A 24540-nucleotide genomic window follows, 5' to 3' on the forward strand; every position below is an offset into this window, starting at 1 on the left:
ATGTTGTATGGTTTAGAGACAGTGGCATTTAGTAAAAGACAGGAGGTGGAGCTGGAGGTAGCAGAGCTGAACATGTTGAGGTTTTTGTTGAGAGTGATGAGGATGGACAAGATAAGAAATGAGTTTATTAGAGGGACAGCGCATGTAGGACATTTTGGAGACAAGGTGAGGGAGGCCTGATTAAGATGGTTTGGACATGTGCAGAGGAGGGACATGGGGTATATCGGTAGAAAAATGCTGAGGATGGAGGAAAAGAGGAAGACCAAGGAGGAGGTTTGTGGATGTGGTGAGGGAAGACTGGGGCAACCCCTAATGGGAGAAGCTGAAAGAAGAAGAAGAAGAAGACATACATGAAACATTAAATCTAACATTACAGGGCAGGCAGTTCTCCTAGAAACACACACTGATACTTGATACTAACATTTTCACATACATTGTTTTGGTCTGTGACTCATTCAGTGCCTCAAGACTTCAGCTATCTCCCAGAAAAGAGTCTCCTCAGAGCGTCAGTGCTCTACATTATTGAAGCTGGAAGGAAAGGTATTCTAGTCTTTATCATTCACATAAAATCCTTCTGCAATACCTTGTGCTATGTTATTCTAGAAATATTCTTGTGTTTTCTTTTTTGGCTACAGGACCTGAGACTATTAGTCATGACCTGATAAAAGTAGTACTGGCTCCACTGGCCACAGTGGGCGCTAGCTTTCAATATCCACCCGTTAACTGGAGTGCCATCCTCTTGCCTCTAATGAGACTCAACTTTGGTAAACATTCCTAATTCCTGTGTGTGTGTGTGTGTGTGTGTGTGTGTGTGTGTGTGTGTGTGTGTGTGTGTGTGTGTGTGTGTGTGTGTGTGTGTGTGTGTGTGTGTGTGTGTGAGTGTGAATGGTTACTGTTGAATTTAACAGTTGAAATTACTGTTAGTTTTTTCCCTTGCTGGCTGTTTTATACTGTAAGATGTAATGATAATAAATTTAATAGTAATATAAAAAAGGAAATCGATTAGTACTACAGCTTCTACTATTATTATTAATATAATAATTATTATAATCATTATAATAATAAATCTTTTCGTTATTGCAGTAAATACCTCATAGTACAGGCATAAATGATCAAATAATTGAGCATGTGCTTGCTCTCTTGTGCCCTCTGTAGGTGAAGAAGTGCAGCATCACTGCTTAGAACTGGCTGCCAGTCAAACACAGACTTCCTCCAGTGCCTCCTTGTTGCTGGGTGTGTGGCTCGCACCTCCTCTGGTCCACAGCCTCAGTGTGAGTGTTCACTACATGCATATGCGCTATAATTTTTCTACGAATAAGAGCAAGGTTTTTGTAAAGATAGAAAACAAATATTTTTAAATGACGTACATGTTCAACGACAAACATTTATGCTCTGTTATTTTCAGCAACGCACCAGATCTCTCCTCTATGAATGCCTGGGTTCCTGGATGAAGCATGTTGCGGATGATAAGCTGCAGGTGTATGTGGAGAGTTTGGCCGTTCAGCAGTTTCATCCAGACCACCGAGCTCAGCGTATTTCTCTCTGCCTCTCCATCCTGCATGGTCTTGCTAAGGCTATGGCCCTGCCCAACCCTGCCCAGAACTGCTGGACTACTCTGTGTTCCACCACTGAGAAGATTTTCCAACTTTTACCTGATCGCATACAGGTATGACCACATAGTCTCTATATAGCGGCAAGTGTTTTGACAGTGATAACTTGGTTGTAAAGAATAGTATTTTGCATTGATTCGACTTTGTGTCATTTAACTTTCTATAGGAACATGAGGTGAATCTGTACGAAGGCATTTGTTCCTGTTTGTCAGAATTGAGCGACACACAGATTGACAGAATTGTCAAAGTTACTGAGGTATGAAGAAAACCACATAAATACATTTCAAACAAGCACAAATGGAATCAGGTCTTTCCTCAAAAATATAAAAAGTAACTCTTTTTGATATGCTGTACAAATGCTTTTTTATGTCTTTACTATTAAGTATCCACTGAATCCGGTTTTATAATATAGATATAGTCATATTTATATTTATAAATTTTCATGCCACACATATATTGTTAATACCTTGAACAATTATGTGCAATAATATTAGTGCAATAATGATAATTAGCTACATATACAATCTCTTTTATAAGTATTTTTTATTGCCTTTCGTGCCATCTGTTTTTTCACTACAGCTACAAATTCCATTTCATGCTGCTACACATTTCATTACACTTTGCTCCTCGTTTTTCACATTACAATATATTCCTTAATATGTATAATTATTTACATTTTTGTTCGTTTTAATAATCAATGCAAATGCAACCAAACAATTACCCTATGGGATCAGTGAAGTATTCTAATTTTAAAGCCAAGAAATTTGCATGAAGTCTGCTTTAACTGTGCTCTGCTGACCTCTACAGGCCAATATGGAGAAGACCGCCTTCATTCTGTCCTACTTAAGTTCAAGAGGTATAATTCCACTCCTGGGCCTCAATGACATCATCAGTACCATTTTACAGAAGGGTAAACCGGAGCAAATCAGCTGGCTGCTAATGCAGTGCTTCTACCAGTCACGTCTGGCCTCTAACCCTAACACAGGCAAGCCAAATATTTCATCTTAGTGTGCTTAGTAAATCCATATATTCACTATTTCACATTAACTGGTAAGTTTTTTTTTGCAGAGGATCTAGAAAAGCATTATAAAGTTCAGTAAAAAAATTTTAGTGGGGCTATCAAGAATTCTTTTACAGCAATCTGGTAGCAGTAACTGGCTGTCTAATTAAATGGAGCCAAAATTGTATAAAGAGAAATTAAATGATCTTACAGTACGACCAAAATGGTAAAAAAATCATACTTGGCTAGCACCAGTGCATTTTTGTGAATACAGAGAGCTAAGGAAATATTTGTACATTTGTAGCTTTGCTTCGATTTAGTAGGGAACCTATGGGTGATATTAGGTGCCATAAATGAACCTTCCTAGAAATAATGGTTTTAACAATCTGTTCTAGCCATTAATCATCAATATTTACTTGTTTTTTAATAATTAAGGACTTTGAAAGCCTCCCTACAAATTAACTAAGGTAACTGCTTACCTTCGTGTACAAGTTGTCTCATGTGTATACTTTTATTGCCATTAGGTGTGCCCAAAAGAATGGAGTGGCTTCTGGAGTTGATGGGGCACATCAGGAATGTGCTATACCGAGCACCCACTGTACAGTGCAATAATGCAAAAGAGGTATCTAATAAAAACAACTAATCACTACCAATCCTAGTTTTTGGTCATCACTATTGAAACTATTATAAGTAAGTTTATATATTTTACTGATCCCCTATATTTCCGAGGCAACAGTTAAATCCACTATGCAGAAAAGTCAATAGGAGGTAACTAGAGAATGAGAGAAATCTTTACGTCGTTGTGCACGAGCACTTTAATATCTACTTCTATAATATGTGATAAACCTAAACAGACTCTCATCCCTCATCATAGGGCGCCAGGTTCCTGATGGATGTTTTTGCAGCTGCAGTGGTGTCATGGGCAGACCACTCCATGCCTCTTCTCATCGGCATCCGAGGCCAGTGGTTTCCATGGCAGAAGTCATCCGAGCACTTGGACTTGCCCCATGACCTCTATGTGAACACTGAATCCACCAAGGAGTTGGTGAAACAGTGTGTGCTGGCAATGCCATACAGCCTAAAGCATCTGTTAGCCAAAGAACCATGGAAGGCCCATTCACAGAAGGTGTTAAAATAGTGCTTACTGACATATAATTCTTCACTAACAGATAATGGGAGTGAGGGATAGTGATTAGTAATAATGGGTGATCACTGAATTTGTAAAATTTAAGCTTAATATGTTAAAGAAACCCTTCTGAGTTAGATGTTCATATAATAGTACTACTCTATGCGTACTATTACTATCATTACTAACAGTAATAATAATAATGCTGAATTGTTTTTTCCTACCTCAGCTATTACCCTTCTCCCATGCTGTAAAATAATTGAATCTATCAGCCTGGAATATTGAATACTTTATCTTTTCCTTTCTTGATTTTCTCTCAGTTCATTGACTGGCTCTTCAGCTTAACAGAAGCTCCTGAAGATTCTTTATCACAGATGGCAAGAGGTGAGATACTGTTCATTTGTAGTAGCAACACATCCAAATCTGGTGGTAATTGTATACCTCATGAATTCAGTGTTTAAAATGTGGTAAAGTGTTCGGTGGTATCTCTCATCCTTAACCAGCTTTCTTTTTTTTCCTTTTCCTTAGCGGCTCTACTAGCATTGAAGTCTACACCAGAGTTTAAGAAGAAGACAGTGTGGACGAGAGCATATGGCTGGTGATCTTCATTCAAGTACTTCATAAAAGTACACACTATGGCAAAGAATATGGTGAAATACGAATCTTTTAATGGTCTTAACAAGAAATCGGTGGTCAGAAAATGAGCAAGAATTAAACAAACGCACTCCTGAGGCCCCCTATAGCACATTTCATTTTTGCTCCAGTGAACTGTACTGGGATGAAAAGTTACAAACAGGGAAATTTAATGGTCATGATTTCAAAAGTGTAAATCAAAATTCAGGCTCGCAGAAGTTTTCAGATGCTCATGAATAGTTCGAAGCTCATCAGCTCTGAATGGAACAAAGACTTTTCCTACTGTAGAAAGCTGTTCGTAAGTTTAAACACGAGGCTTAAACATGTAAAGAAATCAAAAGGAAAAGCTCAATCTCAATCTATTCTTTAAATTCCAGCTCATTTCCTGACCAATGGTTTTTTGTTAAAGACCTTGAGACGCAAAACATTTTTGTTATATTGGATTTTTTTTCCCCACCCAAGTGGCTTAAAAAGTTGTTTACAAGTAAAAACAAATAAATGTTCATGTTGATGCAATGGTTAAGACCTAAAACAGGAAAGCTCTTCAGTAAAATAGACAAGCTCTTCCATGCTTTAAACAGACATGCAAAATATGAGCATGTTTTCGGTAAGTCTCTCGTACAGCAATTTCAACGTACTCATGTATTATACCAGTGCCAAGCTGACATCATTCAGACTGTTACTATGAAAATGTGCAACATTTATTGTCATTCCGTTAAATTTGAATTGCCACACTCTATGTTTACATCCCAGGCATACCAGATCCCTTTAGACCTAATTTCCAAATGTCAATGGGTATTTTGGAATTATGTCCTTTTCACTTTCACAAAAAGAAAAAAAGAAATTTTTTTTGCAGCAAACAGGGCGGTGTCATCAATGTCCTTAACATTTAGTCCCTTTTCATCTTCTTATTCCAGTTCTCAAGAGACTGACTCCTTTCTTTGAGTAGGTTTCGCACTGTCAAGCCAGAACCTTCGAAACACAAAGATAAAGGCATTTATTTAGGAGTCCTACCTGTCTTGTTTAATAAGAAGTGTTCATTAAATAGCACAGAGGTTCTCACCTGCTGCCAACAGAGGGATGTAAGCCATTAGAAGGTACGAGAAATGGACGTAGACAGAAACCGGTGTATTTAGCTGAAAAGAATACGTGCCTTGTGACTCGTAATATGGCATCGCCAGTACAATACTGATTCCTGTATGAAGATCAAACACAAAATTAGACTTTTAGACTTTCATGACAATATCCCAGACTTTCAATGACAAAACTCTCAAAATGACTAGAGACTATTAGTAATGTTAGTATTTTTAGCATTATTATAATAAATCTGCAAAAAGAAATTAAATATCCTCAAAGAAAGAGTGTCATTGGAGGTGTAGTGTATATATTTTCTCTTTTATGCTTTCGACATGTTAGTCATTTGGCTGTGGTGCAGCTGGAATGTTCTGTTATCAACATATTTCCTGAAACCCACATGCACACACTTGATGCCAGAACCAATGCTCTCCCTCAGGCTTTTGCACCACATGGCTTCCTGCTTGCTCAAATATGTTTCCTTACTATGTGCAGCACTTAGCAGCTATTTCATTAAACAATGGCCTGGTTTGTGTTTATACCATCCACATGGCCACGAATCGGGTTTTTGCAAATATTTATTCCTAAGTCTGTGTAAAAGTCCCATTGTAATTTGTTGCTCTGGCTTCATTTTACATATCATATATTACCACCTATTCCTGCTTATTGTCTAGTCATTTATCTGGAGCGTATTAACAGCGGGTGCTGTCAGCCTGATAACGCCTGTCAACTACTCTTACTTAAAATTAACTTGTAGGTGTGTTCATTTTTCCTCAGATGCACAGAAATTACATTTATTATAAACAGAAAAATACTGGTGTCTTGACTCCTTGCTCCAGAAGGCTGCAAGCTCAGTAAGTGTATATATACAGTGATGAAAATAAGTATTTGAACACCCTGCTATTTTGCAAGTTCTCCCACTTAGAAATCATGGAGGGGTCTGAAATTGTTATCGTAGGTGCATGTCCACTGTGAGAGATATAATCTAAAAAAAAAATCCAGAAATCACAATATATAATTTTTAAACTATTTATTTGTATGATACAGCTGCAAATAAGTATTTGAACACCTGTCTATCAGCTAGAATTCTGACCCTCAAAGACCTGTTAGTCTGCCTTTAAAATGTCCACCTCCACAAGGCTGGAAAGGGCTACGGGGAAATTGCCAAGCAGCTTGGTGAAAAAAGGTCCACTGTTGGAGCAATCATTAGAAAATGGAAGAAGCTAAACATGACTGTCAATCTCCCTCGGACTGGGGCTCCATGCAAGATCTCACCTCATGGGGTCTCAATGATCCTAAGGAAGGTGAGAAATCAGCCCAGAACTACACGGGAGGAGCTGGTCAATGATCTGAAAAGAGCTGGGACCACCGTTTCCAAGGTTACTGTTGGTAATACACTAAGACGTCATGGTTTGAAATCATGCATGGCACGGAAGGTTCCCCTGCTTAAACCAGCACATGTCCAGGCACGTCTTAAGTTTGCCAATGACCATTTGGATGATCCAGAGGAGTCATGGGAGAAAGTCATGTGGTCAGATGAGACCAAAATAGAACTTTTGGGTCATAATTCCACTAAACGTGTTTGGAGGAAGAAGAATGATAAGTACCATCCCAAGAACACCATCCCTACTGTGAAGCATGGGGGTGGTAGCATCATGCTTTGGGGGTGTTTTTCTGCACATAGGACAGGGCGACTGCACTGTATTAAGGAGAGGATGACCGGGGCCATGTATTGCGAGATTTTGGGGAACAACCTCCTTCCCTCAGTTAGAGCATTGAAGATGAGTCGAGGCTGGGTCTTCCAACATGACAATGACCCGAAGCACACAGCCAGAATAACCAAGGAGTGGCTCTGTAAGAAGCATATCAAGGTTCTGGCGTGGCCTAGCCAGTCTCCAGACCTAAACCCAATAGAGAATCTTTGGAGGGAGCTCAAACTCCGTGTTTCTCAGCGACGGGCCAGAAACTTGACTGATCCAGAGAAGATCTGTGTGGAGGAGTGGGCCAAAATCCCTCCTGCAGTGTGTGCAAACCTGGTGAAAAACTACAGGAAACGTTTGACCTCTGTAATTGCAAACAAAGGCTACTGTACCAAATATTAACATTGACTTCCTCAGGTGTTCAAATACTTATTTGCAGCTGTATCATACAAATAAATAGTTTAAAATCATATATTGTGATTTCTGGATTTTTTTTTTTAGATTATGTCTCTCACAGTGGACATGCACCTACGATGACAATTTCAGACCCCTCCATGATTTCTAAGTGGAAGAACTTGCAAAATAGCAGGGTGTTCAAATACTTATTTTCCTCACTGTATAAACCTAGACATGATTTACTGACATAAACTGGAAAGCTCTAAGGATTAAACATCCGTATCACTTAATATATAGATATGTATATAAAAAAGTTGAGAAAGCTGCTTCAGGAAAAGAAATACTACACGTTTCACCGGCTACCTGCCTCTAGTTGATCTTTTAATGAAATTTGTTGCATTGTGAATTGAGTGAATGCTTATTCTAGGGCATGCTGATAAACAATAGAGAGAAGGAATTGGGAACACTCTTCTATTTTATTTTGTATATTTTCTCCATATGTTTTTTTTTTTGCGTTTGTGTCGTACTGTAAAACAAGAAGTACAAAATTGCCATATGGAGAAAAATAAATATTAGTAGTATTAGTAGTCTACCTTCAACCAAGTTCAGTCCCATTCTATTTAGTTTTCTTGTGTCTGCTCATGTTGTACCTTCAGTGATCACAGACAGTATGTAGACAGGGATGGAGATGGTGTAGCGTGCCCACAGCATATTGAATGACGGTGTGCTAATGAGACACATCAGTTGATAAGGGTACCTGTAAGACAAAAGATCCTTGCACAAACCGCTTTTTTTCTTTTGTTTACTTCTAAATGGTTTTAAGCAATGTGTTAAACAGCTTGACAGACATTTATGACTGCATTGTGTCTCATTGAGGTGTGTAAATGCAAGATACCTTATTAGGTGTAAAATATTCCACAGGTAAAACAGCACACACACTACTGTTTTACTCTGAAATTCCTCTTGACTGATGATTAGAAATAAAAGGAAATTTCTCTCGATCACCTGAAGTTTAAAGGGGAACATTGACCATGATTTTGCAAAGCAATACACTGTGGGATATTTCAAATCAAATATCAATTAAGACACTGGTTAATCCGGCGGTATCGGTAATGCCAGTGTTACCTGGACAAGCCGAGGAAGGAGTCGACTCTCTTCTATTCCATCTGCGATGTGGAAAAGCTCCAGCACCGACAGAAGCTGGCACAGACTCATCATCACTCCCACGAAATAAAAGGTGCCAGCTAAAGCATCTAAATGACATGGGATATTAGTACAGGGGGATTAGAGGATTCCAATAACTGTGCCTTGGATTTCTATCACAATTTTGTATTTTTTTTAAATGTAATAAAAACGTACAGATTAAAGATTATGAAGCATTTCAAGATGTACATCTTGTTTCCTATTGATTTGATGATGACTAAAAGCTTCTCGACTTGACTGAAGTCTATACATCACTGTTTAAATGGCTGGTGGGTTTTTTGTTAATGTAAACCTCCACTCTTTTGACCTGACTTGTCACTATATTCTGTATGATGAAAGCAGTAGTCTGTACATTCAGAAAGTTGTTCAGTGGTGTTGAGGTCAGGGGAACACTCTGATCCATGCACATTAACCTTGAAAAACCTTGGGCATTGGAATGCTGAAATAAATTTGGCCCTCTTGGTTCCAGTGAAGGGAAATTGTAATCTACAGAATACTAAGAAATTCTTAGTATCATCATCATCGTTCAGATGCTACTTTTAAGGGTCACCACAGCGGATCATCCGTCTCCATACCCCCCCTGTCCTCTACATCTGCCTCTTTCAAACCAACGAACTGCATGTCTTCCCTCACCACATCCATAAACCTCCTCCATGGCCTTCCTCTTCCTCCTTCCTGACGGCTCCATCCTCAGCATTCTCCTACCATTCTTCTATTAATAAGCAAATTTTTACCTTGTAATATTAAATGACTTTATTAAAAGTATTTCGTTTTGCAGTAAAGTGTGAACTCATTTTACATCTCATGTTCGAAACGATCGATTTCATCGGGCATTCGTTAGAGGAAAAAAAAAGATATTTCTGCTCTGTCCTAGAACCTTCATTCCACCCTCACTGAAGCAGGACGTCAAATCATCTGAACTGTCTGAAGACCATCATTAGAAATAGTTTTTGTACTCCACTGAGTGCCAGAGGCAGTGTAATTTCAGGATGTCTGTCCGAGATTCATGTTGGATGGATACACAAATCACGAGCGCTTAAATGAAGGAATGTCCTACATACAAAGTAGTAACGAGGGATGAGATATGTTGGTCCCTATCAACACCACTTCAATCAAATCTGACTTGTTTCTTCATTTTTAATGGAATTGTGGTATTAACCAATGAGGTCAGGATCAAGGTACAACCCTGTTGACAAATTATAGACTATAGAAGTGAAGTTTTAACTTATAAAAATAACATAGAATAAATTATTGCATTGTCCATAAAATCCACATGCAATTAGCAGGTTAAAGCACACGTTTTGCATTTGTAACTCGCAATACTTATTTTAAGGCACAATTCAGCCACAGAAACATTGTTTATACATTTTTTTTTAAATATATTTTAACACTGTCATAAAATTTAAATATTAAACGATTATGAATTGTATTCTGAGCCCTGTAATGCCACTGATTCACAGACTAATACTTTTAGCTAAGTCCTGCCTACCTACTGGATGAAACATGGGGTGTGACAATATTATGAAAGTGCCTCTGATAACAGCATTGCGTATGTATGTGTGTGTGTGTGTGTGGGGGGGGGATTTGTGTTGTATAGACTTGTTTCTGGTAAGATGTTTTCTGAGGAAGTATTGGCTTGCAGATCTGCAGTAACACTTATATTAGGGCGAAATGTACCCTCTCTCTCTCTCTCTCTCTCTCTCTCTCTCTCTCTCTCTCTCTCTCTCTCTCTCTCTCTCTCTCTCTCTCTCAGCTGCACTAGACTCCAAGCTAAACAAACTCCATTCCTGCTTCTTGTCTGTATTTATTTAAGACCATCTCTAAAGCTTACCGAATCCAAACGAGAAAAATCTGGCGGTCATGTTGGAAAAGATCCAGGTGTGTCCACAGAACTGGAGTAAGTAGTAAGAGAACAGATAGGCGAATCCAATGCTGCACCTGTATAGGGTTTTTTTTTAAAATAAAAAAGAGAGCATAAGACTAAAGTAACACAGTCATGCTATTTCGAACATTATGCACACTTTGAGTCCTTGATGATTGATGAACTTTAGGAGTTGTTTTGCCCATGTTTCCCCACTCCACAGCACAGCGCATCCTGGCACGAGCTGCTGCACCTTCTGGTTTTGAAGTGTGTATTATGTAAGGAGCAGCAGAACAGCTCACTTCTCGTGCTCTTGGCTCCAGAGACCAGAACCAGCAAAAAAAAAAAAAAAAAAAACACAGTATGACGTATGAGTAGCCAAAAGCAAAGACACGGCTTCAAAACACACACAAGTCCTCACCTCATTTCCTGCGCGGTTTTTTGCTCGCTGTTCTGCTGCATGTTGGACTTGTTGTTCATCAGGTCCTCGCTCCTCGGCTTCCCTGTTCTTTCAGTGACGTAGACAGGGCAGGACCTGCGGTGGGCTTCCCTTGATTTTTCCTATACACTATAGGAAGTTCCCGCATCTTCCACACTTACTGCACTGATCTCAAACATCTCGAAGATCTCGTAGATCCCCACGCGGCTTGCAAGGGGGCGGTGGCGGTGGGGGTGGGGTGGGGTGGTTGTGCGTAATGTTATTACGTCAGAACTCGGTTGTATCACATTTTGCACAACTGCTTGGCTACACATCCTGAAACAAATACTAGGTTCAGTTACACCATTAGACTACATGCATACTCTTAGGCTCCCTATACCCCCCCCTCCTCCTCAAAATATACATTTGCTTGTTTTTTTGTTTCTCACCCATTTGTTTAACATAATACTCTGTAAGCCAAATTAGATCCAGAGCCAAGAATTTGGGGCATTAAACTGTACAGCAGAAATATACCCTTAATGGGACATCATTTTAGGGTGTGCATTCATGCTCAATCACATTTATCAAGTACTACCAATTGGCTGCTTGCCTCTTAAAGGGTTAATGATGGAGGCAGAGCATTTTAGGGTAAAACTCTTGATTTATCATTAGTGAATATACTAAATGGTACTCATACCAACAGCAACAGTGTTCACTCTAAAGGAACGCATGATAGACATGCAGGCATGGGTGAGATTGTCTACACTTTGTTTAAATGCACGGAGGTTGAAAATAGGAAGTTCCAGCTTCTCCATTTCCAATCAGATGTCGCAATAATAGTAAACCTTACAACCGTTGCCGGGACACCTTACAGCACAACCCTGAAGAAGAAGAACCTGATAATAGGAACAACACACCATTAGAAAGAAAGAAATGTAGCTTTATACTTGTCACGTGAAATCGTTTCTGTGTTGAAATGTTAGAAAGCTGGTGTATGAGCACAGGGTCAACCATGATACAGCGAACCTGGAGCACTGAGGGTTAGGGGTTTTGCTCAGGGGCCCAAAAAGAGAATACCGGGACCTTCTCTTTAATAACCAAGAGCCTCAAACGAAAAAGCTACCACATCTCCAAAATACAATAATATTCTTGTACAGACCAAAGAACAATTTAATGTATCATCTACCTACCTGCATGTTTGTTTAGAGGACAAAAACAAAGCACTATAAACCCAAACAGAGAGAGGGATTGCTATAATTAAGGAACAAACCATCGATGCACCCTGCTGTATCACCATAACTCCCTGTATGCCACAATTGATTAAATACTTCAACAGTTTAATAAATCATTTCATATGTCAATGATGCAGGTGTGCCCGGATTTATTGGGATGACAACAGATTTATTTGGCATGGTGTTCTGGGTGGTGTCTTGTTTATCATATCATGTGACATTAACAAGGAGGGAGGAGACCGGTGTGTGTAACTTACAAGAAAACTGGTCGTGATAATAATGTGCACAGTATTTGCATATAGAGAGATATGCTTCATTCAGGGTTCATGCATCATTTAGGTTAATGTGATATTTTTATTTATTTGTTGTACTATGGCCTGCATTTTCAGTCTGCATCATTGTGTTTTCTGAAAGGAGGTATTTCTACTGACAAGTTCTGACAGGTTATGGCCTGTCACAATGCATTCTCTTAACAGTCACAGCATTTGATGAAAATGACTGTCAGTTGTTGTTTTTTTTTTAAAAACTGCAAGTTTTATAATAATGGCCAATTATTGCTATTGAACTAAGAAGAGATTCTGAAAATCTCTTACACTCCAAGCTATTGATGTAGAAATGTCCATTTAAATCATCTTGCTATATGGATAAAACATGTTTATGTTCATTTGTATAACAGGGTATTGTTTAAGGGTAATTCAAGTGACAGTGTGAAATGGTGTTTATGTTTGGAGGTGTTTATAATATAGAGAAACACCTCTATACCCTGCCATTTTATAAGGGACACCTCTATACCCTGCCACTTTATTAGGAACACCTCTATACCCTGCCATTTTATTAGGAACACCTCTATACCCTGCCACTTTATTGGGGACACCTCTATACCCTGTTACTTTATTAGGAACACAGCTATACTCTGCTCCTTTGTTGGGAACACCTATATATTTTGTCACTTTATTAGGAACACATCTGTAGTTTGTCACTTTATTAGGAACACATCTATACCCTGCCACTTTAGTAGGAACACCTCTATAGTCTGTTACTTTATTAGGAACACCTCTATACCCTGCCACTTTATTAGGGACACCTATATAGTTTGTCACTTTATTAGGAACACATTTGTAGTTTGTCACTTTATTAGGAACACATCTATACCCTGCCACTTTAGTAGAAACACCTATATAGTTTGTCACTTTATTAGGAACACATCTGTAGTTTGTCACTTTATTAGGAACACATCTATACCCTGCCAGTTTAGTAGGAACACCTCTATAGTATGTTACTTTATTAGTAACACAGCTATACACTGTCACCTAATGAGGAACACCTTTATAGTCTGTTACTTTATTAGGAACATATATGTAGTTTGGCACTTTATTAGGAACACTCAGAGGTGGCAAAAGTACACACATCCTTCACTCAAGTAGAAGTACAGATACTCTGGTAAAGGTTAAAGTACTGACTAAATGTTTTTAACTCAAGTTAAAATAAAGAAGTTATAAATCGTCATTACTTCTACCTGTTTTAGTGTCACGCTGGAAACTGGACCTTACATCATATTAATATATTAATACAAAAACTAAATGAAAATTTTGATATCTAATGAATGTCTTTAGGCTGAACAACCACCATATAAAACACAAACAGAGAAAGATGATGATGATCAGGTGATCAGGAATGTCCCTGTTCTCATTCACATCAGCCCCATACTTCTTGTTGCCTTCTGTCTTGCTTGTTGTTTGCTTCGTAAACTAGCCTACATTTGTGGTGTGTGAGGGCCAGGAAATGATACACCAGTGGTTGGTTGAAAAAGCCGCACAATGACAGAAAATAGGTTAATGGACTAAAAATAAAAAGAAACACTGACATTTCACGAAATAAATTAAAACTAAAGTAACGAGCCTGGTTTGAATATTTAAGAAGTAGAAAGTACAGATATTTGTATAGAAAATGTAGTGAGTGAAAAAGAAATTGCAGGAAAAATATATAGTGAAGTAAAATACTGATACCAGAAAAATCTACTTAAATACAGAAACAAGTATTTGTAATCTGTAATTCTATATTCTGGTAATCTATTAGAATAGTTAATGAAAAAAGTGTCCCTAATAAACTGAATGGTTAATATATAAAGTATTTTTACACTATCACTTTATTGAAGAAAAAAAAAAATACTCTATACATTAACAAAATAAATTGAAGGAATATAATTCCGACATCATTTTATTAGGAACACCTTTATAGTCTGTCAGTTTATTAGGAACACTCTAATACTTTCACCTTTCACTTTCTTATGAACATCTCTATGCGGCATTCATTCACTTTAGTACGTTTAATAACTCCTATATAATATCTATTCACTTTATTAGAAACAGAAGTGTTTCTAAATAAAGTACTAAATTCTTTGTTTAACAAGCCCGACAGTGCAGACACTTAAATTCACAAATTTCTGATTAAGAGCACAGCGACTTCTTAGACACGTAAAACCACATGTTTAACCTTGTGTTTTAGTAAAAAAAATTTTCAGCTTCCAGGAGGCCAATTATATGGACAGAGATAGGAAATGGAAAATGTTAAAAACTCTTAATATCAAATAAGTTTTATTAAGTTGTACTGAAAGAAATGAAGCAAGAGAATAATACAAAAACACTTGGTAAACAAACACATGGATTAAAGGTTTGAGTTCATAATGGTAAACTGGGGAAAAAAGTGGTCACAATCATGCATAAATACTGCTCTCTGGTGCTTACTGTCAAAACTGCAGTAACATGATCTTCAAGTGTACAGAATTTTATTATTACTATAACCACTGCTGCAATTCTAGTGAAAATTGTACTCCGGCTCTGATACACAACCAACCTAATCAGAAAACAGGAAGTTTATTGAACAGTGTGGTTGTAGGAACAGTTGTTGCCATAGCAGCCACAAATGTGCAAGACAACTTTGCAGAACAGGAACGCAGCAGTATTAATGCGTATTGGTCAAATATTTTTGCAACGTAAGCAATTATATAACAATAGCACAGATATTTCTAAAGTGCATAGAAATAAAAATGTATAGAAGTGAGACATTAGTTACATACAGTAAATGTACAAATATTCAGCTGTTTCAAACATCCTCAGTTTGTTTAATTTGCATCAAATACAAATATAACTGGCAACAATATGAAGACAATATTAAAAACAATGAAAGAATTTACAACTGTTCTTCAAATTACATTTTTTTTTTTTGGTAAAAAAGTATAACAGTTTAAGTTGAAAGAATGTTGCTTAGTTTTTACATCAGTTGCCAGAAATAGGACAATGAAATGAGGAAAGATAATGCACTATTTTTTCTTTAAAATGTGTGTCTCAGTTTTTGGTTTTCTTCATGTTGATGGACTCATAGGTATCTTGGGTACGATGTGAAAGTCCCTAAAAGAGTTTGAAAGGAAGAGATTGAGGAAAGCAGTTTCATGACTCTTAAACACCCATGTCAACATTTTCTAAATTAATTGAGCTCAATCGCAAACCCTGGAACCTCAAGCATGCTAAGAAAGAAGAAGTACTAAACTGTAGAATGTAAATGGTCATTCCTGGCTGCAATAAGAGACAACACTTACTTCATAGACTTGGTCTGATGCATTCTTCTGCAAGATTGAAAAGAAGAAAAAAAACACTTAAAACATAGCTGTGATTTTTTTTTTATTATTAGACTCACTTATAAACCCAATCTGTGATTAATTGTTGATAAAAAAATATAATTAACAAGTCATACTAGATTATGGAGATCTGCCTGTGCTGTGTGAAAAGTGGTTGCACCGTATATTTTAAAAACTATGAAGAAATTAGATGTGTGAAAGGAAGAAGTGGACAGGACAAGGGTTAGTAAAAAAGGGCACACCAGGCTAAATAAACCACACAAACCACACGGTGTTTGAACATCTGCTTCTATTGTTAGCTGAAGCAGATCATACCAGTTTAATCAAGAATGTTGTGTGTGGTGAAGCATCGAAGTCAAGCTTTTGTAAGTCATGACTGTGTTTTCTAACTATAGACATGATACTGCTAGTCAGTATCATGTCTCAGAAACCACCACCACCAGCAAAAAAAAAAACCCAGAGTGAATTATACAGAAAGATTTCAGCTAAAGGCCAAAGTTTACTTAATATTATAAAGCCATACTGATCCATTGTTTCATACAGTGCCTGTCAAAAGTTTGGAAACACCTAGTCTTTTATCTTTTCTGAGACACATTCATGTTCCTTCACAGACACCACACAACAAGACAAAGACCCGAAGCGTACCTCCAAGCGCTGTAAGTGTTATAAAGAGGGAGTGTTACCTATCATGGAATAGCCTGAACTTATGTAATATGGAGAACAGGAGAGATGTTAGCAGGCTACCTCACATCCAACTCAAACATGGAGGTGAAAGCTCTAATGGTTTGGTGGTGTTTTGGAGCAGAGAAGGTTGGAGACTTAATCCATGTGAAAGGAATAGTGAACCAAGATGGCTACCATTTCATATTTCCAGACTTCACCATGCAACAAGACAACGACCTGAAGTGTATCCAAGCTCTGTATATTTTACAGTCAGTGGAGTGTTATCTATCACGTAATGGCCTGCCCAGTCACTTGAAACTATGTCTAGTTGAACTGGAATGAACTGGATTCTAAGATTAGAATGAAATACCTATCTAGTGAAGAACAACTCTGGCAAGATTTACAAAAGCCTGGCAAAGTATTTCAGCTGAATGTTTGGAGTAATGAACTGTCCAAATCCAAACGTCCAAATCCGACTGAGTGATTCATGCTCAGGGAGGATTTCTCACTGAAAATAAAGTTTAACGTCTGTATATTTATATATTTGTTTGGTTAAAGTAAATCATCATATCGTTAAATGACCTAGTTTGTTGCATGTAAAAAAAGGAACATGAACAGTGTGTTTCTTAATACGATAAAAGACTTTATAATAAAAGAGTTATAATAATATATAAAAGAGTTTTTTTCACAGGCACTGTATACACCTCCTATATGTTCATTTATTATTGTTTTATTTATTATATATTTTATATGGTTGGCTGTAATAGTAGTTTATGCTTGTGATTTGGAGTATGTTTTTTACATTGGGGAGACATTTGGCTGACCCCCACAATGAAACATCCAGTTTTTAATCAAAACAAAAACAACAACCAAACTAAAAAGAACACAAATGTACAAAGTCAGAGTTTGATTTTGCTGTAGTAAGCCATTAATTAGCTGTATTTTTAATATGTCAGTAAAAGGCATGTTGGTGTGTGTATGTGTGTGTGTATGTGTGTGTGTGTGTGTGTGTGTGTGTGTGTGTGTGTGTGTGTGTGTGTGTGTGTGTGTGTGTGTCTTTGTGTGTGTCTTTGTGTGTTACCTTTGCAGAAGCCTGTTTTTTTGCAATTTCCTGCAGTATCTGTGTGTGAAAACAAATTTGAAGGTAACTGATGTTATAATAATAATAATAATAATAATAATTATTATTATTATTATTATTATTATTATAATGCTAGCAATAATAACAAATATTATTATTAATAATTGTTATTATTGTTATAATTATTATAATCATTATAATTATTATTATTGTTATTATTATTATTATTATTATTATTATTATTATTATTATTATTAATATTATTATTATTGCTTGTGTATTATATGGACACGTTTAAAAAAAACAAAAACTTCTTCTAGCACCAGTGACTGTCTTCTTCTTCTTCTTCTTCTTCTTCTTCTTCTTCTTCTTCTTCTTCTTCTTCTTCTTCTTCTTCTTCTTCTTTTGGCTTCTCCCATTAGGGGTCGCCATAGTGGATCATCCGTCCCCATACCCCCCTGTCCTCTACATCTGCCTAGCCCAATTTCCACCGGTACCCTGTTGTCTAACGATACCTGTGGCGGTCGTTGGTAACCCGGGCCTTGACCGATCCGGTATAAAATTCTCTTTTGTGATCCGCATGTCTTGATTTGGCACGTTTTACGCTGGATGCCTTTCCTAACGCAACCCTCCCTATTCACCCAGGCTTGGGACCGGCACTAAGAGTGCTCTGGCTTGTGCAACACTAATGGCTGGGTTTACTAATTAAAATAAAGATAATATGATATAAAATGTTCACATCAAACTATTGCCTTAATCACACTCAAAGATAATGCTAAACAAAGTAATTATTTTTATTAATAGTAATATTCTTCTTCTTCTTCTTCTTCTTATTATTATTATTATTATTATTATTATTATATAATTTATAGTATAATATAATATATTTATAATTATATAAATAATTAAACCTGTGTACCTTGATTCTGCAGTAAAGGACAGTTAGGACAAGTCCGTAGACAAACAGAATGGCATCCAAGATGTAGCAGATGTTTGCTTCATTCATAGCGGCTTTCACAAAAAAAGAAATACATTTCAGAATGAAATCACCTTTTGCTTGCCAGCACCCAGTACCAGATCATTTAGTCCTATACTATAAAGAGCTTACTAGGTTTTCATTTATTTTGTTTATAATTTTGTTCTGTAAATATAGTAATAAAGCACAATGGGAAAGAAAAATTGTTCATTGATACCGCACTCCTTCCTGAAGACATTGCCAAGGTGAATAATATACAGGATGTTACAATCCACCTGAGACCACTTTTAAAAATATTACATTAGTGTTCCTTCACTGAAAAAACTACCTCTGCTTGATATTTTATAAATCTTTACATCTGTTATACATATACATTACATATGTTTTTCTTACATATATGCATATAAATTATATTTTTTATGTAGATTTAGTTTTTATATCACCAGGCAGAGATAAAAAAAAACATTTATCTGCCTAGTGTACTCTGTATAGTGTGTGTGTGTGTGTGTGTGTGTGTGTGTGTGTGTGTGTGTGTGTGTGTGTGTGTGTGTGTGTGTGTGTGTTTGTGTGAGTGTGTTTCAGACCAATAAAGCCCAATAAAATTATATATCTATATATATAAAGCTCAAATACCACTGACTGACTCACTCACTCATCACGAAATCTCAAAAACCACTGAACGGATTGCAATGAAATTTGGAACATACCTTCCTCTTGGGTCTTAGGTGCGATTTCTCACGCATTGTAAACTCTTCGAAATAACATTACAGATCCTAATGAAACTTAGTACATTGTTTCTTGTTAGATGCACGATAAAAATTAATTTCAAAGTAGTTCGCCCTGTATCGGTACTACAAAGGGGTGGTACGTTATTTGTTGACGTTACGTTCTGATCTCTGATCATCCAGTCCTGCTCAGTGCTTACTGCTTATTGCCATATTGCTTAGCGTTCTGCCTTCCGTAGCGAAGCACAGGTACTTTCCGCTAGTATATATAGATATATAGTTGAACCTATGATCTGAATTATAGAACAATAGACGGTCGTTTAAGAATCTGTGTTGTAAGGAAAATTATTGGTCAGAAAGTGTTGATTAATTAACATTAATTAACATCTGTAAGGTGAAATATCTTTACAGATATACAGCTATACATATATTTCTTATGTATAAGTCTAATGTAACAGCATTCTGTCGACATCAGTAAGTATATCACCATTGGGAAGCTCTATAAAGGAAATAACTTGTCCTTTAAAAGACTTTCACTGTAGTGAAAAACTACTGTCTGCAACAAAAAACTCTGTTATCATTGGCAAACCCCTGTGGTATAAGAAGTATAAAACTCTATAGAATGTGCTGTTATAAACAAATAATTTAGGCAAGGATTTGTCATACTAACTCATTGTACATTTATTTTTCAATAACATGACTTATTCCTGAAGTATTCAACAGACATTTAGTACCTCATAGTCTTGTCTGTGTTAGTGTTTAAATAAGTGTTGAAAATCTTTCACTGACATTAAACTCATCTTTTTTTCCATTGGGTTTTATTTGCTTTTGTGTTGTTTTAATCTTAAGAGGGGCTTAAAATTCCTTAAGTAAAGACACACAAACACTGAGGATCATTTATGCTAAAAGTAAATAAGATTTTGTATCTAGTGTACATGCTTGATGCAAGTATTTATAAGAGGCTGCAATGTGAAAACCATCTACAAAGTAAAATATTAGCAGAGTTAGTTTTTTTTATCTTTGTAATTTTTATCTTTTATTTACTTTAAAAAAAAATTTCATCTTTTTGTTTAAACTTGTATACAGACATAGAAAGAGTTTAAAACAACTGAAACCCAAATTATACATATAAAAAGAGCTATACATACAAATAATCAATTGTCCAAATGTGTACTAATTGTTACTAATTTAATCAGAAAATTTCATTTTATAAGCAATAAATTGTATACAGTATCTAAATCCCATTTAAGGCATAGGTTGATGTGCATGCAACAGGATATAAAAAGTTACAGTTATTGTTTATTTTTAAATGTAAATCTATACCTAAATCTATTACTACTTGTATGATCAAAGAAACCAACTTCAAGTATACAATAATAGGTGTTAAATACGAAGTGTGACTAAAGTTTTAAAAACCGAGAAAGAAACAGGTCTCAGAGCATAGGTTTTAGCCGCATGTTAAAAATACACTGGTCACTTCCACTTTTTATAGCTGAGATCTACATATATTCACCAAGACGCACACGATCTGTTAAAGAAACTGCTGCTTTGACTTTACTATATATTTGCTTACTTTTAGTAAAAAATTGCCGAAAAAATAATATCATAGAAAGTGCAAATATTGTTAAAATATAGTTCAATTTGTTTAGCATTTTCTAATATAGGATTAAATGTAAAAAAAATAAAAAATAAAAGCTATTTCTAGACTTCATCCCTCAATAACACGGCAATTTCGACAATTCAATTTATTTGACTAATTTGGAATATCAAAAGCTAATATTTAATTGTTGGTTTATATTAAATAAAACTGAAATCAGCAGCATTTCATAAAAAAAATCAGAAGACCAAGTGAATACATGAATACTAATACAACAGTTATAAAGTCAACAGAGCATTAACTATTCCAATTAGTGCTGCATTGCATCTCTTTATAAGGTTTTGTCAATAGTTTGATATACTATATTATTCTTATAAAATAAGTTATGCATTAAATCCTTACTGAAACAACTACTTCATAATGTTTGTGAAGGTGTGCACTGTATACGTGTTGATTCAGTGCCACAAAGTCTAAGACTGTGATTGGTAAAAAGAATTTCCACTGGCATTATGCCAACATTTGTAACTTTATTTCTGTTTTAGGTTTATGTTTAATCATCAGAAGTCTAAATGGTCTAATTTTGTTCTCCATACATGATTAAACTTTTGCTTTTTGATGATATTTTATGACAGAATTACATAAATTACCATACATTCCAAACATGGAACATATTACACGCTCAAATTGTGTTTTTGTGAGTTGTGGAACATATTAAAGTATTTTTATGTTGCTATCAGTGGATATCAGAAGATATATATTAATCATATATTAAACTATATAAAGAAAGTACAGTATATGTGTTAGCTGTTGTCTATCTTTAAGAACATATCACTGACTGGTTTCCTTCTGATACTCATATCATACTAAAAAAACGCAAAATACAAATCTTGTTATATAATCTAACATTAATTATGATAGACATTAATTATGATAAGTTAAATTACTTACCAGCTTGGCCAATGGTCATCGAAAGAGGAAGCAGACAAAGCAGGGTGAATCCAGGATTTGTCATAATGGAAACTAAGGTTTACAGAGAAACAGTACCACACAGCATCGATGGACAGCTAGCTTTCAGGAAACTGACTTTAGCAAAGCATGTGAGGGGAAGTTGTGGTGTCTGCATGTCCGTTTTGAAGATTAAGCCAAACCCACACCAGAGTGATGGTGGTGCAAAAGAAATCCTTTAAGGCTTATATTCCACTGTTTCTGTTAAATGGCAAAAGCTGTGTAAGTGGCAGGATTTGAGTTGAAATTTCTGAGTTCGTTATGTGATGTTAGTGTAGTGTCCAATTGTTTTACTGTAAACCAAAGAGTCAGATTTTTAAATATAGCTTTGAAATCGTCATGAAAACCGGATGTTGATTTCAAAATCAAAACCAAATGATTTCGTATGGCTTTCCATTCTTGACACTGATGGACTTAAGTGCCAAAACTGTCTTACAGTGCCTTTACAGGAACTGTCAGCTCTAAGCAAGATTTAACAGCAATTTGAACTAGTATCAGTTTGATACTTGTCCTGGGATGTGTGGAAATACTGCAGCGCTACATTTTAATACTTTATTTGTGCATAAGGTTATTAGAAGAGGAAATGAGAGCGATATGGAGAGAGTATATATACACAGAGTTAAATTGATCTAATCTAATCTGGGCATCTGTACAATAAATATTGAGGTGTAAATAATTTCCTTTCTGGTTTCTGTCTTATTTTTCGGAAAGAGTCTTGTTTCATTCAGTATCTACCCAGTTTAGAATATACAGTCATGAAAAAGTCAATATTTCACAGAAGAACATTACCATGCTTGTTAGGCAGACTCAGATTGCTGCCCAATCATCCCTTTATCAGACAGTTCAATACATATATAAAGGCATCTAGGAGGTTCTTTCAGGCTGACAATGCCTGATCAACCGAATCTGTACCTTCTGCTCACATGTGCTTATGACAGGCTCAAAGCAAGATCTTACAACTGTTTTCATTCATTCATTCATTCATCTCCAGTATCCACTTTATCTTGGTCAGGTTCATGGTCTTTTTAGAGCCTTCCTGGAAACAATATGTGCTAGTCAAAAAAAAAGATCCTGGATAGAACATAACTTTCATACTCAAACACACCTACAGTAGGAGCAGTGATGGATGAAGTACATTGTTTCTGTACCTTAGGTCCCTTATACTCCATAAGTTCCTGTACCATTCAGAACAACCTTTACATTTGTATTGAGTAAACAAACAAAAGTACTTTCTTCTGAATGTATGTAATTTTTAAAAAGTAAAAGTACTGACTATGAGAATCAAAGGTTAATCATTTATGCAATTTAATATTCCATTCTCATGTGCATCATACTTTATTTTATAGAGTTTTTTAATGTTACAGACACACAGTGGAAGTACACTTACTGTGTAAACATTCTCACAAGAACCATGTGGTTATGCTTGTGATCTCCCAACAAGATATCATTTAACACAATTTATGTATCTACTTGCACCCTGATTACACTGCACAGTGCTTTAAAAATGTTTTATCTAACAATAAGTATACTTAATAATCCTTTTTTTCTCTCCCTGCCTGTCACCTACTCTACTCTCCTTGTTTTCTTCTCTCTCTCTCTCTCTCTCTCTCTCTCTCTCTCTCTCTCTCTCTCTCTCTCTCTCTCTCTCTCTCTCTCACACCCTCCCTCTCTGTCTAGTTAATCATGCTCCCAAGGTACCAGTGACCAGGGATTCTTCTTTTTGTAGCCAACTGATTCATCTCAACACCCTACCTATGGATAGAAATATCTTTAATTGTAGACCATTCTGAACAGCTAGGTGTGGTTCCACTTGGACAGCCTAAAGATCCATGAAGTTACTCAACTATAGGGAACTATGATGTTAAATTTGGGCTGTAGTTAATATGAACAGTTTGGTTTGGGCAACAGTTTGAACAGTTTCGCATTTAAGAGCCTATCACTGAAAAGCAACCCTCAACAATAATGGAACTTTAATGAATGGCATTCAGGATTCTCTTTTGAATCTGGTTCCTCCCAAGTCATCCTTGCTCAGTAGGGATAAACTTATAGACACTAAACTAAGAGGCACTATAATATAAATTCACATTTATTTACAAATATACTTTTCATCTCTATAAAGTTGCTTCACAACAATGTCCACTGTTAAAAGTGCTATACAAATAAAGCTGGATGGAACTAAACATGTATTCACTTTAAAGTAGGAAGGAAAATAGTTAGAAGATACAGATAAAATAAATGTCTTCTTCTTCTTTTTTTGTCTGCTCCCATCAGGGGTCGCCACAGTGGATCATCTGTCTCCATCTGACTCTTTCAAATAAACTACCTGCATGTCTTCCTTCACCACATTCATGAACCTCCTCCTTGGTCTTTCTCTATTTCTCTTCCTGGAGGCTCCATCCTAAGCATTCTCCTACCGATATACTCCATGTCCCTCCTGTGTACATGCCCAAACCATCTCATTCGGGCCTCTCTCACTTTGTCCCTAAAACCTCCTCCATGTGCTGTCCCTCTAATGAACTTGTTTCTTATCCTGTCCATCCTCGTCACTCCCAACGAAAATCTCAACATCTTCAGCTCTTCTACCTCCAGCTCCACCTCCTGTCTTT

At 36.4% G+C, this 24540-nt stretch overlaps 4 protein-coding genes across 7 annotated transcripts in view; 2 read left to right on the forward strand and 2 right to left on the reverse strand.

Moving 5' to 3' along the window:
• focad (focadhesin) overlaps positions 1–5229 on the forward strand; it is a 65031-nt gene extending 59802 nt beyond the window's left edge. For all 4 annotated transcript variants that reach the window (XM_083542114.1, XM_083542115.1, XM_083542112.1 and 1 more), the window contains 10 exons: positions 460–540; positions 636–764; positions 1156–1271; positions 1406–1666; positions 1777–1866; positions 2418–2595; positions 3135–3232; positions 3485–3736; positions 4057–4120; positions 4265–5229. In XM_083542114.1, the coding sequence (XP_083398240.1) occupies positions 460–540; positions 636–764; positions 1156–1271; positions 1406–1666; positions 1777–1866; positions 2418–2595; positions 3135–3232; positions 3485–3736; positions 4057–4120; positions 4265–4338 (1343 nt within the window). In that variant the 3' untranslated portion in view covers positions 4339–5229. The remainder of the gene's footprint in view (positions 1–459; positions 541–635; positions 765–1155; positions 1272–1405; positions 1667–1776; positions 1867–2417; positions 2596–3134; positions 3233–3484; positions 3737–4056; positions 4121–4264) is intronic.
• Positions 1–24540, forward strand: part of ndufs2 (NADH:ubiquinone oxidoreductase core subunit S2) — a 190846-nt gene that overhangs the window by 151560 nt on the left and 14746 nt on the right. The gene's annotated exons all lie outside the window — the stretch shown is intronic.
• On the reverse strand, positions 5049–12398 carry hacd4 (3-hydroxyacyl-CoA dehydratase 4). Its single transcript, XM_083542224.1, has 7 exons — positions 11025–12398; positions 10574–10680; positions 8665–8792; positions 8435–8544; positions 8190–8296; positions 5433–5564; positions 5049–5341 (listed from the first exon to the last, which is right to left on the reverse strand). The coding sequence occupies exons 1-7, from the start codon at positions 11081–11083 to the stop codon at positions 5259–5261; spliced, it is 726 nt and encodes a 241-aa protein (XP_083398350.1). The 5' UTR covers positions 11084–12398; the 3' UTR covers positions 5049–5258.
• On the reverse strand, positions 14833–22038 carry fcer1g (Fc epsilon receptor IgFc epsilon receptor Ig). Its single transcript, XM_083543033.1, has 5 exons — positions 21878–22038; positions 18551–18642; positions 17632–17670; positions 15849–15875; positions 14833–15660 (listed from the first exon to the last, which is right to left on the reverse strand). Exons 1-5 carry the CDS (start codon positions 21939–21941, stop codon positions 15598–15600), a joined length of 285 nt encoding a protein of 94 aa, XP_083399159.1. The 5' UTR covers positions 21942–22038; the 3' UTR covers positions 14833–15597.

The sequence above is a fragment of the Silurus aristotelis genome, assembly GCF_946808225.1.
Source record: "Silurus aristotelis genome assembly, chromosome: 5".
Lineage (NCBI taxonomy): Eukaryota > Metazoa > Chordata > Actinopteri > Siluriformes > Siluridae > Silurus > Silurus aristotelis.